Raw genomic sequence first — 18,881 nt, 5'->3', positions numbered from 1 at the left:
CAACTCTCCAATAATATTATTCATGATTCAGTGCAATGATCATTGGAGATTAACCAACCATAAAGTGGCTCACTGATGCATAATGCAGATATTCAAATGTGGCATATGCGCGGTTGTATCAGTATGTCATATTCAAATATCCTTGTGTCCTTGTGTTGTGTGAATTCACAGTCGCACTTATTCAGGCAGGCCTGGCGTGGCGTTTCATTCTGCAGCAGTGTTTATTGTGATGAGTGGTATTCATTTTCTCTCCCGATGGCAATGTTTACTCAGAGATGGCACATGTGCGTGGTTTGTGCTGTACTGGTTAACTGCGCTTGAGCTGCCATGTTGTAAATGTTGCAGATGATTTTGATTGCTTGCGTCGTGCCACATCCCGACAACTTTGAACTCTGGAGATCGGGATCTGGATGTCTTACAGGCTCAGCAGCATTATCTTTAACAAATCTGTCTCGCTCTCTTGCTGTCTGTTTCTCTCTGGCTCTCTGTTTTTCTCCTCACACTGCCTGATGGGAAATGCGCATTAACCCTCTCATTACTTAAAGTGCGATCAAAGTGTGTCAACGTCTTGTAATCCCCAGAAGAATATGGCTTGTTTTTTTTAAGATGTGTGCTATGGAAAACATGTTTTTAGAGGTATGCTCTGGTAATAGCTGTTATTTACAGAAATACATTGGAGTAGCGTGTTATGTTATCAGTTTGTCTTTTACATACTGTAGGAAACAAATCCATGACCTTGACGTGTCTAGCAGAAACTAAGCTGCTGATACGTATGATTAAGAGCCCTTTTAAAATTTAAAACAATCAGTATGTTTTATATATTTTTATGTTACTTTACCTAAATTATATATTTTACAGTATATGCTAATCATTTTTATGAAATTGATGGTCATATATATATATATATATATATATATATATATATATATATATATATATATATATATATATATATATATATATATATATATATATATATATATATATATATTACAGTTGAAGTCAGAATTATTAGCCCCCCTGTTAATTTTTCCCCCAATTTCTGAATTTTCACCAAATTTTAACAGAGAGCAGATTTATTTTTTTCAAAACATTTCTAAACATAATAGTATTAATAGCTCCTTTCTAATAACCAATTTGTTTTATCTTTGCTATGATGACAGCAAATAATTGATTAGATATTTTTCAAGACACTTCTATACTGCTTAAAGTCACATTTAAAGGCTTAACTAGGTAGGTTAACTAGGCAGGTTAGGGTAATTAGACAAGTTATTGTATAACAATGGTTGGTTCTGTAGACTATCAAAAAAATATAGCTTAAAGGGGCTAATAATTTTGACCTTAAAATAGTTTTTAAAAACTTAAAAGCTGCTTTCATTCTTGCCAAAATTAAACAAATAAGACTTTCTCCAGAAGAAAAAATATTATCAGACATACTGTGAAAATTTCCTTGCTCTGTTAAACATCATTTTGGGAAATATTTAGAAAAGAAAAACAAAAAAGGTAGGCTAATAAATCTGACTTCAACTGTATATATGAAATGTGAAAAGGTGTTATTTTTTTCTGTTTCAGATCATTAAACAAATTTGTACTGTAAACAATCAAAGATTACACAAGTAAACATTGTGCTGTTTTTAAATCAAGGTTTTTGTTATTAAGGGAAAACAAAATCAAAACCACATAGCCCTGTAGGGAAAAGGTTCTTTGTTAAAAATACCGGATTTTCCGCACTGTAAGGTACACCTATGAGCCTTAAATTTTGTCAAAAATCGTCCGTCACCTGAAAATCTGTTGCACCCCATGTGTGCACTGAGTTCCAAAATCTATAAAAATGTTGTTGTGCAACTTGATTGGCTGTTTGAGCATTTCCTGCCAACACCAGGAACGTAATATGTACAATATGTACGCTGGGAGCGATTAACAAAATTAATCCAATTATTCCAATAATTCCAATTGGTGTAAACGGTGTTCAAAGTGAAGTTGCGAGCGGCGTGGGAGCGATGGATAAAGGACGGCGAATACACCTTTACTAAGACTGGTAGGCAGTGCCAGGCAAGTTTCGCCACCATATGGGAATAGATTGTGGATGCCAAAGCTAAGTTATTTGCTTTAACTGTTGCCCAAGCTTTCACAAAAGCCGGCATCATTGCTGAACAGCCACCTAGCAACGAGACTAACTCTGAGAATGATGAGAAAGAACCCGGCATGTTTGATGGCGAAATTGCTCAGCTGTTCAAATCAGACACAGAAGATGAGGACTTTGATGGATTTGTGGGAGAAGATTGATAAAAAAATATTGTGAGTTTATTGTTAAATAGTAGAATAAAGTTCAACTAAACTCACTGTTTCTTTCTATTACCTTTTTTTTGTAGACTGTATGTTTTAGCATTTACCTTATAATACGGTGCATCTTATGTATAGTTTAAATATAGATGTAGATCCCATAATTGAGACTGCATTCTATAATCTGGTGCACCTTATGGTGCAGAAAAATGCTGCCACAGCTGTTCGCAATCAAGAAATCACTTTAAATAGGACCTGCCTGACAAAGTGTACAAAGTAAACCAAAAGATCCTCAAAAGGAAGACTTTTATTATTTTTAGAACAAGCCGAGATCCAAAGAAATTCAAAAACAAATGAGAAAGAAAACAATTGAGATCTACCAGATTGTAAATGGTAGAAAAGCAGTTTCTAAAGCTTTTGAACTGCAGTGACAAAAATATAGGACAGTGTTGAACCATCCCAAAAGTGTCTGGCTTATCAAAAGACCCCACAACGATATCTAAAGACCTGCAGGCCTGTCAGTTAAGGTAAAGCAGGTCGCACACCAGAAGCGCCGCTCGGCGGCGCGCCGCGCAGCGCCACGCAGCGCCATGTATTTTAGAATTCTAATCATAGGTTTCTATCAGGATACACACACCGGCGCCGCAAGTCGGCGGCGCCCGGCGACGGCTCAGGACGCAGTTCATTTTTCAGCCGCGCCACAGAGCGCCATCTGATTAGTTTCATGTTAAATATCATTCGAATGTGCGCGTCTGGTGTGCGATACTTTAATCTGTCATGTACGCGCCGTGTCGCGGCGCCGAGCGGCGCTTCTGGTGTGCGACCTGCTTAAGTGTTCATGTATCCACCATCAGAAAGAGACTGGACAAAATAGAAATTTTGTAAATCAGTTTTGTAACAGTAAAATGTGGTGGTGGTGGTAGTGTTATTGTCTGGGGCTGTTTTGCTGCTTTAAAACCTGGAGGACTTTCTGTGATTAATGGAACCATGAATTCTGCTGTGTACCAAAATATCTTAAGGAAGACTGTCTGGCCATCTGTTAGTGACTTTAACCTAAAGCAAAATTGGGATCTAGAGCAGGAAAATCTTCCAAAGCCTACCAGCAAGTCCGCTTCTTAATCGCTGAAGGAAAAACATAATAAAGACTTTGGAGTGGCCTAGTCAGAGTCCTGACGTGAATAGAATTGAGATGCCGTGGCATGACCTTAAAAAAGGTGGTTCATGCTGAAAAACCCTCCAATATGGCTGAATTAGAACAATTCTGCAAAGATGAGTGGGCCAAAGTTTCTTTGCAGCTCTGTAGTAGACTCATTGCAAGTTATCGAAAATTCTTGATTGCAGTTCTTTCTTCCAAGGGTGGCCCAGTTAATAGGTTTAAGGGATAAATATAAATATTTTTTTTCACACAGGGCCAAGTATTTTTTAAATTTAGTTTTTCCTTAATTATAAAAACCTTAATTTCTAAACTGCATGATATCTTATCATGTGTTATCTTTCATATGTGACTAATATAATTTGCTGAACTAAAACATTAGTGTGACATAATAAAAGCTGTTATTTTGCGGGAAGTTTCATTTAATGTGCTCTTTTTTTAGCATCACACTTTTACATTTGCGGTTAAAGTATGTTTGAGTGTGTTCATTTCATGCTAGTCTCTATGTTTGTATCCATTAAATTGGCCCAAAGTTTGGTATTGATTATGTAAATGGCATTCACTTAGCCTGCAGCATTTAGCCTTCAGATTAGCACTAGTGCTTCAAACATGTTATCACGAGTCAGTCCGCAGCTAATCGAAGCTGCACTGTAAAAAATCCAACTTGACAAATGTTGAAATTGCTTGATTTTTTTTGTTGGTTCAGCAAAAATCTGTAAAAAAGTCTGTACAACTACATTTAACACATTCAATCAACTTAAACAAAGATTTTATTCATTAAGTTAAAAAGATGAGTTTTGTGAGCAACACTTTGCTAGTTCATTCAAAAAAGCATCTGCCAACTTGTTTTTTTGTGTTAAGTCAATCTCTGACTTTTTTAATGCAATGAATATACAAGTAGCATAACCTTTTGTTGATTGAAAAGGTTTCAAACATGTTAAATATTCTAAAAAAATTATCAATGGCAGTATAGAACCTTTTCCCAGAGATGGGTTGGGGCTGGAAGGGCATCCGCTGCGTAAAAACCTGCTGGATAAGTTGGCGGTTCATTCCGCTGTGGCGACCCCAGATTAATAAAGGGACTAAGCCAACAAGAAAATGAATGAATGAGTATAGAACCTTTCATGGTTTGTATTAAATGTAAATGCTGAGTGAGAATGCTATTATTATTATTATTATTATTAATACAATAATAAATATCGTTATTCTTCACATTGTTATTAAAAACAACAAAAAACACTACAATACTTATAGTAACTTTATTTGAAACTTTTCATTTGCAATTTAACTTTATTTGGTGCACATTTGCAGAAATAAGCTTGCACGCACATTATCATCTCGTGTTTATTCATTACCCTTTAAAAAAAGAAAGGCATACTTTGATATTCCAATATTTAAAAATAAACCACGCACTCAAAAATATGTTTCTCAAATGACGATATAGCATCATTCTGTCTTGAGCTAAACCACGCCCTCGTTACGATGGTTGCGCTTACGTAACGTCAACGTCTCAGGCGGGAGAAACTGGAAGCATTGTACTTCGGTGGGGAAAGAGGCAAGCCGTGGAAGAGCAATCTTAATAGTAAGTGTGCAAAGATTGTAGTTCTTTGTTTAAGACACTTCATCTAAATTTGTCATCCTAAATGTTCATCATATACGCGCAAAAATGTGTGCAGATGCGGCGCTTAGTGATTATTCACATAATCTCTCTTTGTTATGTGATAAGAGTGAATGAATATTTGTGTTGCCGTAAATCATATCCATGCCCCGGGTAGCAGGAAGTAATCGGCCCGAGCTCGGCTGCCCTTCGGCGCCTCCGGCTCCGACTCGGCATCAACGAGTGTTATACGGGCGGAGTGTGGCCCGCAGCTCGCTCGCGCACATGCGTTTGTGATGCAGCTGTAAACACTGGCCAGATTCCTGTTAACCCTATCTGGCCCGAGTCTGTCTCGGCTCGTATAAGGACTCGGCTTGTGTAACTGATGACAACCGATTAAATTCTTATTTTATCTAGTAATTTGTTAGCTCCACGTTTAATGATATTTTGAGAAAATATATATGGTACAACAGCAACAAAATAATAAAAACATTTAGTGTGGATGGTCGCAATGTTTAGATGCAAACAAAACAATATTATTTATAAATGGATTATATATATCATCTAGGGAAAACAGTGTAAAATGCGCTTATTTTCGAGATAGCACACTTCCATGCAGACTGTTTTTTTAAGCAGAAGTTTGGTTTCATAAGAAACACATGCGTGAGTCAACTCTTGGTCCAAACTCCAATCCAGACGGTGGCGGTAATGTTCCAAAAGCTGGTTGCCAACCGCTATGATGATCACAAGAAGAAAAAGAAGTTTGGCGTTTCAAAACAGTGGATTCCGGTCAGAAAGGTAAGGTTTTTGCTGCTTGTATACTGTATACTTTGCGAATTTAATGCTTAAAACATTTTCACAGTGTTAGGTTATTGTTAAGTTATTGTTTAACTTGTTTATGCAGTGCATCAGTGATCGTTTACTGTTCTCTTTAAATTATCATTATATTATTAAGAGAAATATATTAGTATGTGCTTTAATTTATATGTGTTAGCCTATGTGAATCAATTATATCTTATGTTCAAGTTGTAGTTTGCGCATGTAAAACTAAATTTCTTAAAGCAGATTTTGATGGGTTTTATTTTTTGGTTATTGACAGTTATACTTTCTGATTTAAATGAATGGGTATAAATGAATATTTTTTTGGATAAGTCTTACTGTTCTTGTTTAACAAAGGTTAGTGAGGTCATTTTGTAGCACATCACAGAGACCAATAGCACATTCTTATGAACATGTGAATAGGCATGTTATAGTTGGGTGATTAAAGTCCATGCTGTAAACTGCTGATACATTTTCAACATAGATTGAGCTTTTCAGACTTTACATTACTAATTGCTTCACAAACAGCTGAAATGGTTTATTGTTATTGGCTATCATCATCATCAAACATTTTCCACAATGGTAGGTTAATCTTCATGGGTACAGAATAATGCATGTGCTTGGCCATCTTACAAATCTATGTCTAAGATTCATATGGCTGTCACTATGCATGAATCTCTGAATAAATCCTGTGTGCTGATTATTTACACCATAGGTATTATAGCCATTAATTAACTTTGATAGTATTTCAGGATTTTAACTTTTTGGGGGGAGGTTAACAACAATGTGATGTTTTATTATAGACACACATGAGGAAGCTCGACTCAGCTTGGCTTGCAGACAGATGAGGACGGTGATTGCCCGTCATACACCTAAAGAAAGAACAGGTTTGTTTGCAATTATTTTAAACACATACTGTCAACATTATGTCATTGATCTATTACACTGTCATTGTCATTGATCTAGTGTCCTGCACTATACTAAAATAATGTTTTGTTTTGTAAATGTATCTGATCAAGGGGCATTAAAGACACAACTATAGTGAACGTGATGAAGAAAAATTATTTGGAACAAAGAGGCTGGAGAAAAAACTGATATGAAGATTTCAGAAATTGATGCAGCACCGCAAGTACCATCACCACCAATGACTATGGCAGGATCCTTAAGAACACCATCAAGATGCACAGATGCTGTACATTCCAGTACACCTATGAACATTTACAGTCCTTGTTCAAGTGCAGTCGGAGATCAAGACAACTTATTGCAACTCGTCATGTCTTTGTAAGAATTCAAGACATCACTAAATTTGTAATGGCTTAATGCAGCTAGAAAGTAAAGATCAACTAGAGAATATCAGCAGTGTCTAACCCACTGTTGTATTTACACAAGTTGCATGAGAATAAGCAACAGGTTGATTTATACTAATTTGTTATTTTTCTTTTTTAGCACGACTGAAAAAAAGTTTTAAAATCATGTGACGTCATAAAGCAGCAACTGTGCCTGATTCTCACAAATCAGCAAAACCAAAACAGACGTGATGAAATTCCAGATGTAAACACATTTGACCTTTCTTTGTCCAATTTGATTTGGAAAAACTTGAAAATCAACTAAACGAGCAGCCCGAACAAATGAAGAAACTGGTAAGTTTCTTGCTTATTTCTAAGTGTTTTATGTTTATTTATTTATTTATGTGTTTTTTTGCTTCGTAGGTAGCCTACTTTGGAATCATTGGTGTTTTCCACTAAGCAGTTTGGTGTGTCCCGGGAAAGCTTTTGGCTCACTTTTTGGCTGAACAAATTAACTGGAGCAGGGCAAACCAAAATGTGGCCTTTCATGCACTCTCCCTTACGACTGTCTAGTCAGTAAGTTGGTTTTAAATATACATTTCAGTACAATTAGGGGCAGTTCCATCTGTGTATTTCTTTGAATCATTAATCAAAGGAACAAAACATCTATATATAGTCCCATTTAGGTTGTACTTATATGAGAGCAAGCATCTTTCTTTTTTCATTTGTACTTTTTCACTACTAATTGTTTGTTTATCTTTTAATCACAGATGTAGTGAGGAGAAATGTCCATACCACATCACTGATAAAGAAGTGGAAAAATGCATTACAAGGTGGCTACAACGTGCTCCTGACAGGGCTGGAGGAAGGAGGGAAGAAGAGAAAGCTAATGTGTCAAATGTCTACATCAATAATTTATTTTTTAAACAACATTTTAAGTGTATTAAGATGTTCCCTGATACTTGGGTAATTTGTTTCTTTTATTTGCAATTTATATATATATATATATATATATATATATATATATATATATATATATATATATATATATATAATGACAATATGCTAAATTCTGAAAAAGCATCTTAATACATTTTTAATTAACATAATATAATAAAAATATGAAAAAAAAATTGCACAAGACATATAAAGATATACAAGTCAAATTTGATATATATATATATATATATATATATATATATATATATATATATATATATATATATATATATATAATCATCTCACTCATTTAAATGTATTATGTTTTATTTATTAAAAATGTTTCTTAAGAATTCTGCAGTTCTTTTTACAATTTTGACTTGTATATTTTACATATTGTCATGGGTATTTGTAAGATGTTTCTTACATATGCTAAATATGCTAAATTCTGAAAAAGCATCTTAATACATTTTTAATTAACATAATATAATAAAAATATTAATAACAAATTGCACAAGACATATAAAGATATACAAGTCAAATTATATATATATATATATATATATATATATATATATATATATATATATRTATATATATATATATATATATATATATATATATATATATATATATAATCATCTCACTCATTTAAATGTATTATTATGTTTTATTTATTACATTTATTAAAAATGTTTCTTAAGAATTCTGCAGTTCTTTTTACATTTTTGACTTGTATATTTTACATATTGTCATGGGTATTTGTAAGATGTTTCTTGCTATATCTTAAATTGGTTTCTATATTCAGGTTTATATAAAATTAAGCTGTTTTAAGATGTGTCTTGTACAATTTTTTAATTCAAGTCTATTGGAAAAACAGGGTTGTTTTAAAAACTTCTGTGTATGTGTGCAATTTCAGATTTTGTCTTTAAATCTTCCTGTGTGTCTTTATTGTGTAGTTTTATTATTACTTGTGCACTACAAAATATTTTATTCAAGTTTAGTATTATTTGTTTATTGCAATCAATAAATGTTTAATATTATTTATTTTGTCCTTTGTTTGATAATTTTTGTTATTGGATATGTATGCTGTTTGCATTTTATTCAAAGGTTGAACGCAGTGCCTACACTTTGCCTTTACATAATAGCCTGCGTTTGCTGGTATATAAATGCAAATGGTTGTAATACCATGTATCAAGTACCAATATAATACCAAAAGGTTTTATATCAAGGTATATTGAGTTGCGCCAGCTCCCGGCTGCAGCGCACATTACTCACGGGCCGATTCTGGCTCGGATGCGGCAGCGAATCTAGCTGGAACTGGCCCAAGTGTATTTTACTATCTAGGGTGGCTCTTAAAGTGACAGCGCGTATATTCCAACTGCTTATTATTATATTAAGCAAACAAAATCAAATCAAAACCAAAATAATAGTAATAAATCGTTCATTTTGAACTGAAGGTGTATTCAGTGGAACACTTATTACTAAAGTAAGATCCTTTACTGGCAGTTTTAATATCATATTTATCCATGACCAGCCAAGGTACTAGCACAAAACATGTAATTATGCAAGTATAGATTTTGAAATGAATTACAACAAATACTAAGATTTATATCTCAAGGCAACTAGTAATTCAGATTGATTGCTCTAATTGCCCTGCTGAAAAAAAAAAAAAAAAAAAAACAGCATATGCTGGGAAGGTATATGTTTTGATGCTGGTATGCTGGTCTTGCTTGTTTTAATGCTGGTTTTGCTGGTCTTAATGTTGGTTTTGCTGGTCTCAATGCTGGTCCTAATGCTGGTTTCAATGTTGGTCTTGCTGGTCTCAATGCTGGTCAGGAGCAGCACTTAGACCAGCAAAACCAGCACTGAAACCAGCAAGACCAGCATTGAGACAAGCAAAACCAGCATTGAGACCAGCATCAAAACATACCTTACCAGCTTACGCTGTTTTTTCAGCAGGGTGTTGTGAATAATTTATGGGATATTCTAAGGTTATTAAAATTGATAGTGTTAGGTAGTCTCAGAGATGTGCTGTAATTGTTATATATTTAATATAATTGTGTTTCCTTTTCATGTGATTAATTTGACTTAGTGTTTGTGTTTTTTGACTTAGTGTTTCTTGAACCGCAAGAAAATGAATGTTTTGGTAAAATATATGTCTTTTTTTGCCATGTGTGTTTACTCCGATAACATTTTATTTATTAGTACTAATTTCCAATTGTATTTTTTTGGTTCATTTAACTTCTGTAGTTTCAGACCATTCAGACAAGAAATGTTCAGTCAGCAGAACTTAAAAAAACAGAGCCATGTGTGTTTGCTCGGATAACATATAATTTCTTAGTACTAATTTCCTTTTGTATTTTCTTGTTCTCTCAACTTCTGTCATTTTTGGCCATCCAGACAAGAAATGTTCAGTTAACACAACTTTTGCTCTGGTAACATATAATTTCTTAGTACTAATTTCCTTTTGTATTTTCTTGTTCACTCAACTTCTGTCATTTCAGGCCATCCAGACAAGAAATGTTCAGTTAACACAACTTTTGCTCTGGTAACATATAATTTCTTAGTACTAATTTCCTTTTGTATTTTCTTGTTCACTCAACTTCTGTCATTTCAGTCCTGCAGACAAGAAATGTTCAGTTTGCACAACTTAAAAATATTTGTTGTGCTGCAGGTGCAGGTTTCCAGAAAACTACTAATGTTAAGTTGACTCAACTAGACATTTTTTGTTTCACTGACAAATTATTTTCAGTCAGTGTAGCTGATGTTTTCAAAAGTTGAGTAAACAAGAAAAAACAGAAGGAAATTAGTACTAAGATTTTTTTTGTTGAACTGGCTTAAAATTTTTTACAGTGTGTAGGTGGTGTTTTTAGTGACTGACAAATGCCTGTTACGGGCGTAACGGCTTTTTGTTTCCATACAGCCATTTACTGAGCTGTGAAAAGACGTTAATACGGCAGTAGGCATGAGTAATGGATCTCAGAGAGGCAGAATGAGTGAGTGGCAGCTTTATAATTACCACCCTCTCTGAGCTCCACACAAAATCCTGGCAGCCTGAGAGATAACTAACACAGATAGTGCTTAAATGGAAATTACAGGCTGATTGCAGTCATAAATGCTCAAACTCCAATATGGCGCTCACATGTGCATGGGCTGTAAGAAGTTGCTAGTTGAAAGTAACACAGTGATGCAGAGCTGACTTGCGGTGTTACACAGGGACCGATTCCTGTACCCCAGCTATTCTCATTATATATGATGCCCTTAGAAACTATTATGAGAAAGTTAGGAATTATGTATCACTGCTTATGCAGATGATACACAGCTTTATATACCTGTCCAAAAAATGATAGCTTAACCCTCATGAGATTACAAGATTGTCTTCGCGAAATCAAGCTCTGACTCACCGGTAACTTTATGCTTTTGAAGGAAGATAAAACCAGAGTTATTCTTTTTGGTCCACCACAGCTTTCTAGCAAACCACTTAGGGCTGTGTGATTAATCGAAAATTCGGTTTCGATTTTGACTTCTAAAGATTATGAAAAAGCATTAATCGAGATAAAATGATTACTCATCATTTACCGCCCTCTTTCCAGTTGTGCACATTAGTTGCTCTGCAAAGCTTAGTTTTATGTGAAAATGACTAAAAGCAGGTACTTTAATGTAACTTTCGCAGCACAGGATGCGCATCATTCATTGATGTAGATTCGAATCATTCATTTTTTTAAAAGCACGAAAGAGCGCATGCTGTTTTGTGTGCATGCGCTCAGCCTCAGAGACGAGCAGAGCACACACATCTAAAGTGATCTTAATGTGAGCGCTTTAATGATCAAATACATGCAAATTTGTGTCAAAATTTGTGGTGTTTAGTGATTATTCATATTAACCCTGATTTATGTAAGAAACAAACGAGTTGAGGATCAAAAGACATGTGAAAGTGAAACCATTAATTAAGACCGCACTGCTCTTAAAGGGACAGCGTGCAATATTCCTGCTGCCGACTGTTTTTATTATTAATCAAACAACAACAGGACAAAATCACTCACTGCTTCTGACTGTGGAGATTTTTCTATTTCCTATCGAATAATTTTGACTTCAACTGATAATCATTTTGAATAATCGTGATTACAATTATGACCAAAATAATCGTGATTATGATTTCTCCCATAATCGAGCAACCCTAAAACCACCTACCGATCTTGGTGTATTAAACTGTTACCTCACCTCTGAAGTTAAAAACCTTGGGTTTCTACTTGACAGTAGTCTTAAACTTGACAAACAAATAAGTAAAATAGTAAGTTACATTTTTATCATCTACGACGACTAGCCAAAGTGAAACCCTTCCTGAGCAGGAAGGTCTTTGAAACGCCTATTCATTCTTTTATTTTCACGCGATTAGATTCTTGTAATTCTTTATATATTGGTCTACCTTCATCTTCTATTTCTAGACTTCAAATGGTCAAAATTGTGGCCGCCCGTTTGCTCACGAGTAGCCACAAATATGACTATATCTGTGATCACCAATATTGCGATCACTACATTGGTTGCCGGTTCATTTCCAAATACACAAAAATTTTACTCTTTGTTTATAAAACCTTGCATAACCTACCGCCACCGTATCTTTCTGATCTGATCACTACCAAGGCCCAAACCCAATCGCTTAGATCAAATTCCGACTGCCATCTATTGCAAATACCTCGAACTTGTTTCAAATGCGGGGGCGATAGAGCTTTTGTCGCTGTGGGTCCGAAAACTATAGAATAAGTTTCCATTAAAAATCAGAATAGCACCCACTCTATCTGTTTTTAAATCGATGTTAAAGACTCATCTTTTTTTAAGTGCATTTAGTATTCCCTAATGGCAGTTTACAGGCTATACTAAATTACTTCTTTCTAGGAAACGTTTACTGTTCTTGCTATTGTTTTATATTGTTGTTTTTATTGTAGTGTATTACTGTTTTTTTACTTGCTACTGCTATTGTACAGCACCTTGGTCGACCAAAGGTTGTGATAAGTGTGCACTAGAAATAAACTTTGATTTTACTTTGATTTGAGTTTCTCAAAGCTCTGACAACATTTGCTTTCTAATCTATAAAAGCACATTCAGCTGTCAAATATCACGTGATTTCATGGTTAGGTCCAGAATAAGTGCAGAAAGTAAATGTATTGGTACTTTTTCCCACACTGTAAAAATGACAGTGATTTCAATTGTAAGAATCTGTAACTTGTTTAAAAATAGGGTTTGTTACTATATAAATGACCACAAATTCACTTTTTCCCTGAATTCCATGCATGAAAAATTTTTGTTGACATTATTTTTTTTTTGTTTCATGAGTTATGTAGAGTTTTAAGTTGCATCTAATGTTGATGAGTAATGTTTATTGTGGTACTTTAATTCATGTCCTACCATGATGGTGTTTAATAGTTGTGTGAATGACACTGAGCACCTTCTATATATTAGTATGTGTCTTTGCTTGTGGGAAAAGTTGTTTGTGATGAGTTTTGATTCATTATGACTTTCTCATCTCCACCATATGACGTGTTTTTGTCTGTGTGACAAAGCTACGTTGTGTGAATGTTAGTACTTTAACATTGGGGTATGACAGTAAATTAATGAATTATGGTAATTTACTGTAATATTTTAAAATATATTATTATATTACACACTGTATTTTGACAGGAAAATTTTGTAAACCACAGCTGCTGTTTTTTTACAATAAATTTTACAGATCCTTTTTACTGTGTTATTTACAAACTGTCTTTCTCTTTTTGTCAACGTAATTATCAATCTACAGGTCATTTACTGCTATAACACATCCTTAAGTTTGCATTGTCTGAGATTTTTCCAGTTATTTTTGTAACACTGCTAATAGCCTTTTTTCCATATCCACATATGAGTTTGCAGTGTTTTCGTTTAGATGTTTAATCAGACCAATGCATGTTGCCAATAATAAGAAGTAAATTCTACATAATTACATTTTGCACAGAAAGTTTGACATTTGATAGAATTGATAAAATGAAAATTAAAAACTATTAACAGTTTTTGCAACAATAAAGGACCAAATATGTTTGCAATTACTGTACGTATTAACAAGTACATATGCATATAAGACATATATATATTTAATATAAACACAAATAAAGCCAGTAAATCTACCATATATTGTTTTTTTACAGGGTGTCTGTGGAGTCTTAAGTCTTAAAATGTCCTAAATTTCAATTAGGCAATTAGGCCTTAAAAAAAGTCACAAAAATATTGTGTCAAAGGTCTTAAATCATTTTTTTCTGTTCAACTAAAGCTACCCAATCGGGCCAACACACATCCAATTATCAACAATCCATCTAAATAAAACTTCTTTTTTTTATGCAAAGAGATACAATCACAACAGCTGTCTTTTGTCTGCAATCACAAAATCTATACATTAAATTCCCTAATCAGGTAAAGAAAACTATAAACAATTACATAATTACTCATGACAATAACAGGGCAATATATGCCTTTATACTGTATGATCTTCCATTTATACAAATTCGGTTTAAAAAGATGTTGAAAAAAATTTGACAGGTGGCTAAAAAATAACAACTTTTTGATATATATATATATATATATATATATATATATATATATATATATATATATATATATATATATATATATTTTTTTTTTTTTTTTTTTTTTTTTTTGTGGCAAGCAAAAAGCAAATTTCATTTAAAAAGAAATCCTGAGCGTTTAGCCCTGTATAAGTCTAAAATTTTATTTAAAATGGTCTTTAATGGGTCTTTAAAAGTCTTAAATTTGACTTGATGTAACCTGCAGAAACCCTGATTGATTATTTGTCTAGCATATACTTTTGTCCCTACTGACAGGGTTAAATGTTACAGTGTGCAATTTGTGCTTAAAGTGAAACTATTTTGAAGTTGTTGGACATTTACCACCTGATATTGAACCATCCCTTCATTGATCTAACTTTATGAATAAATAAAATGAGTTTTATTGGGATTGATTTGGTCATTCTGTTTATGGTTTGACATCTTTCTTCTTTTCCCCTCAGGAGCATCATTGTCTGAGGATCAAGATACTGGGGGATTGTTATTATTGTGTTTCTGGCCTTCCTGAGCCTCGGCCAGATCATGCTCACTGCTGCGTTGAGATGGGCCTCAGCATGATCAAAACCATCAGGTAATAGGAAAACAAATCATGCTAGATGTAGCTAGCTTAAATGCACAGATTTGTGCAATTTTACAGATACAAACCCACTTGAATAAAGCTAGGTTTTTTAAATGAGCATTATATTCCAACATGAATGTAAAATTACTTAGGTTACTGTCCAGGTTGCAGACAAATTGTATTGTTTAGAGCAGTGTTTCCCAACCCTGTTTCTGAAGGCACACCAACAAAACACATTTTCAACCTCTTCCTAATCAAACACCCCTAAATCAACTCATTAAAACATTAGAAGAGACTCCAAATTCTGAAGTTAATGGGTCAGATAAGGGAGACATCCAAAATTTTTGGTGTGCTTCAAGGAACAGGGTTGGAAAACATTGGTTTAGAAAGACACAAATGAGCAGGGCCAGACAGAATCAGAAGAAACTTTTTGCTGTTTCTCTGCAGAAAAAAATGGTGGATTTATGCATAGTAATTTAAAGAGTCTAGTAACAAAAAACATAACATTTAACTTAAATATAATACATTTTTTAATCTTGTTTACAATGCAAACCCAATTAAAACCACTCCCACATAATACATCCACCGAAACACTGAAAATATTACTTCATCAACTGTATTGTACATAAATTATATTAACAGTTACTTGTTATGTAATAATATTTATGAAAATAATATAAAAACTGAGTAAAAATATAATTACACACATTTACATAAGAAAATAAGGATGTATTTATTTATGAAATTATTATGGATTATATAGTCCAGTGCTCAAAAAACTAGAACGTTAACCAAAAACTTTATAGACATCAATTACTAAATGAAATGAAGCCACATCAAGTCATCTTTATTTTTAAAAATCACATTTACTGAGGTTTTCAAAACAGCAATAAGCAACTGCGACTAGACAAGTGTCATTATTCAGCTGCTGTCAGATCATTTTTGATTCAGTTTAGTTCATTCATTATCGAACAAGTTCTAGTGCTGTTCAGCAAGTTCAGTGCCATCAAATCAATGATATTAATGAATGTTAAGTGCCTTTATGAGCAAGCTGTAGGCGACAATTATGAGGACAGCAACCATGTTCCTGTCCTTCCATAGATTTTCATTTTCTTTACATGGAACATAAGAAATTCACTCAAAAGTCATCATTTACTCATCAACGTCTTTGAGTTTCTTTCTTTTGTTGAACACAAAGGAAGAAATACAGAAGAATGTTGGGGAAAAGACTTGATGGTATTTTTGGGTTCTACTATGGATGTCAGTGGGTTTTTCTCCCAAACTTTTATTTGGAATATCTTGTTTTATGTCCAAATGAAAAAAAAGAAGTTCATAAAAGTTTATAATCATTTAGTAATGTGCTTTAACAAATGGTGAGGATATTTTCATTTTTGAGTGAACTTTAAGCCTCAGATTGACAAATAAAAACAAATAAGTGATCTATATAAATCTCAAAGTACTACTTTTTCTTTTATTATAAGTCGTAATTCATTGATTTTCACTTAAGATGACATTCGTCATACTGTAGTGGTCTTCATTGACAGATATAACCTCTGGTTGGTGACTTAGGCCCTGTTTACCCTGCCAGTTAAATGTGACCCAATTCCGATTTTTTGCTCATATGTGACAGATCAGATCTGTTCTATGGCTGTGTTAACAAGAAAAAACGCATGCATTTAGATATTCAGAGGTCCGTTTAGGCCTCCTTTAAATCAAATATAATTCGCATATGTGACAATGCGACTGTCATGTAAACAGGCAGATCGGATTTATTGAGGCATTCCATTCGGTACACCGTTAAACTTGCAGCAATGTGGTCCTTCTCTGCGGTTTAATGACATAGAAAGAAGAGCGTGTGTGGAGATGCCGACGCGGTAAACAACAACAACAGAGGAAACATGGAGGAGGAAAGTGGTCATTCGCCGCAATTTGCTCCCACCAGACCTGAGATGTCTCTCGTACCCACAAATTCCTCTGAATGGTGGAGGACACCATACAGCATATAAACCTTAGGCGCAAGCTGCGATGACGGCCCTTTCCCTACTCCTCCACCTCAAAATCATTTTAAAGTTGGGCGAACTTCACATTGTAACTTTTGCTTTTTGTCGCTATAAATACACGCACTGCGGGCTACACATAGAACAACTTTATTCTCTCCAACACCAGTGCGCACACAGGCAAAGGCTACATCTTTAACTATAACACACACATCAGGACCATACCATTACATAAACTGCGTGGGGGTAAATCTGGACTAAACCATTCACTGCTTATACTACACTTTGCATATTTCGCAGAGCTAAAAACAAGACAATTTCTTCTATCATGGCTAGTGTGGCGCAGATGCTAGAACCCACCTTTACGCATGCGTGACATCGTCAATTGTATGGCATGTGTAAACACATGAATTGGATTTGGGTCACTATTAAAGGAAAGTGTAAATGGACAGGCAAAAAATAATCAGATCGGAATTGTGCATCAAGACCTGACTGTGTAAATGGGGCCTTATTGTCAATGAATTGGCTGATCCAGTTCACAAAGCTAGACTGAATGATTCAGATTCAAAAGTTCAACTCACTGACTCATTGATAAACACAGTGTTAAACAGTCAACTGGAGCAAATAGGGTGGCGGGACTATTCCTTTCAAAGGATAATTTTTTATGTTTTTTTTTTTTTCTACAGTCAAATTTCTACAGTCATATTGGGAAAAGACAAACACAAAATGACACTTTGCATTAATATCTACCTCATGTCATGGGTAACATTTGGGTTAGCCCAGGGGTGCTCAACCCTGTTCTTGGAGATCTACCTTCCTGCAGATTTCAGTTGCTACCCATATCAAACACACCTGAACCAATTAATTAGGACCTGAACACCACTTGATAATTACAGGCAGGTGTGTTTGATATGGGTAGCAACTGAAATCTGCAGGAAGGTAGATCTCCAGGAACAGGATTAAGCACCCCTGGGTTAGCCTATAATAAGTATAACAGCTTTATTTTATTTATTTTAAGTCTATGGTATGCCTATAGTCAGATAGTGATTGACAGAGAGAGAGAGGCCTGTGGACGAGTCCTGTTGACCCTTAATAGAGGCTAGATAGCAGAAGAGAGGCTCTTGTTGAGCAGGTGTGTGTGTGTGTGCTGCACTAACAGTCAGATATCACAGCACTCACACTACAGCTCAACACACACACAGAGCAGTGACAGTATGACCTCGATTCCACTTTTTATAAACAGCCATTTACTTCTGCCTGTTACTCAGGTCTGGGGTAATAGTATGATGCGTATATTTAAACTCCCTTTAAACCCAGTGTTGTTGTCCCAGTGTAAATCTACTTTGCAGTTGTTTAGTGACACCATTAGAGAACTGCAGCTAACCATCTGTCCTGACTCTTTTTCTGTTTGTTGTTTGTCCAGATACGTGCGCTCTCGTACAAAACATGACATAGACATGCGCATTGGCATCCACTCTGGCTCGGTTCTGTGCGGAGTTCTTGGTTTGCGGAAATGGCAGTTTGACGTGTGGTCTTGGGATGTGGACATAGCCAACAAACTGGAGTCGGGGGGAATACCTGGGTAAGACACACTGATGCAATCTCTCATTTACACATTTTCCACCCTCATGAACCAGGTG

The 18,881-nt window shown here is 34.7% G+C and overlaps 1 protein-coding gene and 1 long non-coding RNA gene across 28 annotated transcripts in view; both read left to right on the top strand.

Moving 5' to 3' along the window:
• adcy8 (adenylate cyclase 8 (brain)) overlaps positions 1-18,881 on the top strand; it is a 158,940-nt gene that overhangs the window by 77,387 nt on the left and 62,672 nt on the right. For all 27 annotated transcript variants that reach the window (XM_073910864.1, XM_073910909.1, XM_073910931.1 and 24 more), the window contains 2 exon segments: positions 15,129-15,256; positions 18,665-18,823. In XM_073910864.1, the coding sequence (XP_073766965.1) occupies positions 15,129-15,256; positions 18,665-18,823 (287 nt within the window).
• LOC103910105 (uncharacterized) lies at positions 5,786-8,090 on the top strand. The gene is made up of 6 exons (XR_002456263.3): positions 5,786-5,831; positions 6,656-6,739; positions 6,872-7,133; positions 7,299-7,492; positions 7,562-7,714; positions 7,909-8,090. It is a non-coding gene; the product is annotated as an uncharacterized lncRNA (long non-coding RNA).

This window comes from Danio rerio, chromosome 2 (assembly GCF_049306965.1).
Source record: "Danio rerio strain Tuebingen ecotype United States chromosome 2, GRCz12tu, whole genome shotgun sequence".
In the NCBI taxonomy this organism is placed as follows: domain Eukaryota; kingdom Metazoa; phylum Chordata; class Actinopteri; order Cypriniformes; family Danionidae; genus Danio; species Danio rerio.
This window is presented reverse-complemented; position numbering and strand designations above follow the sequence as displayed.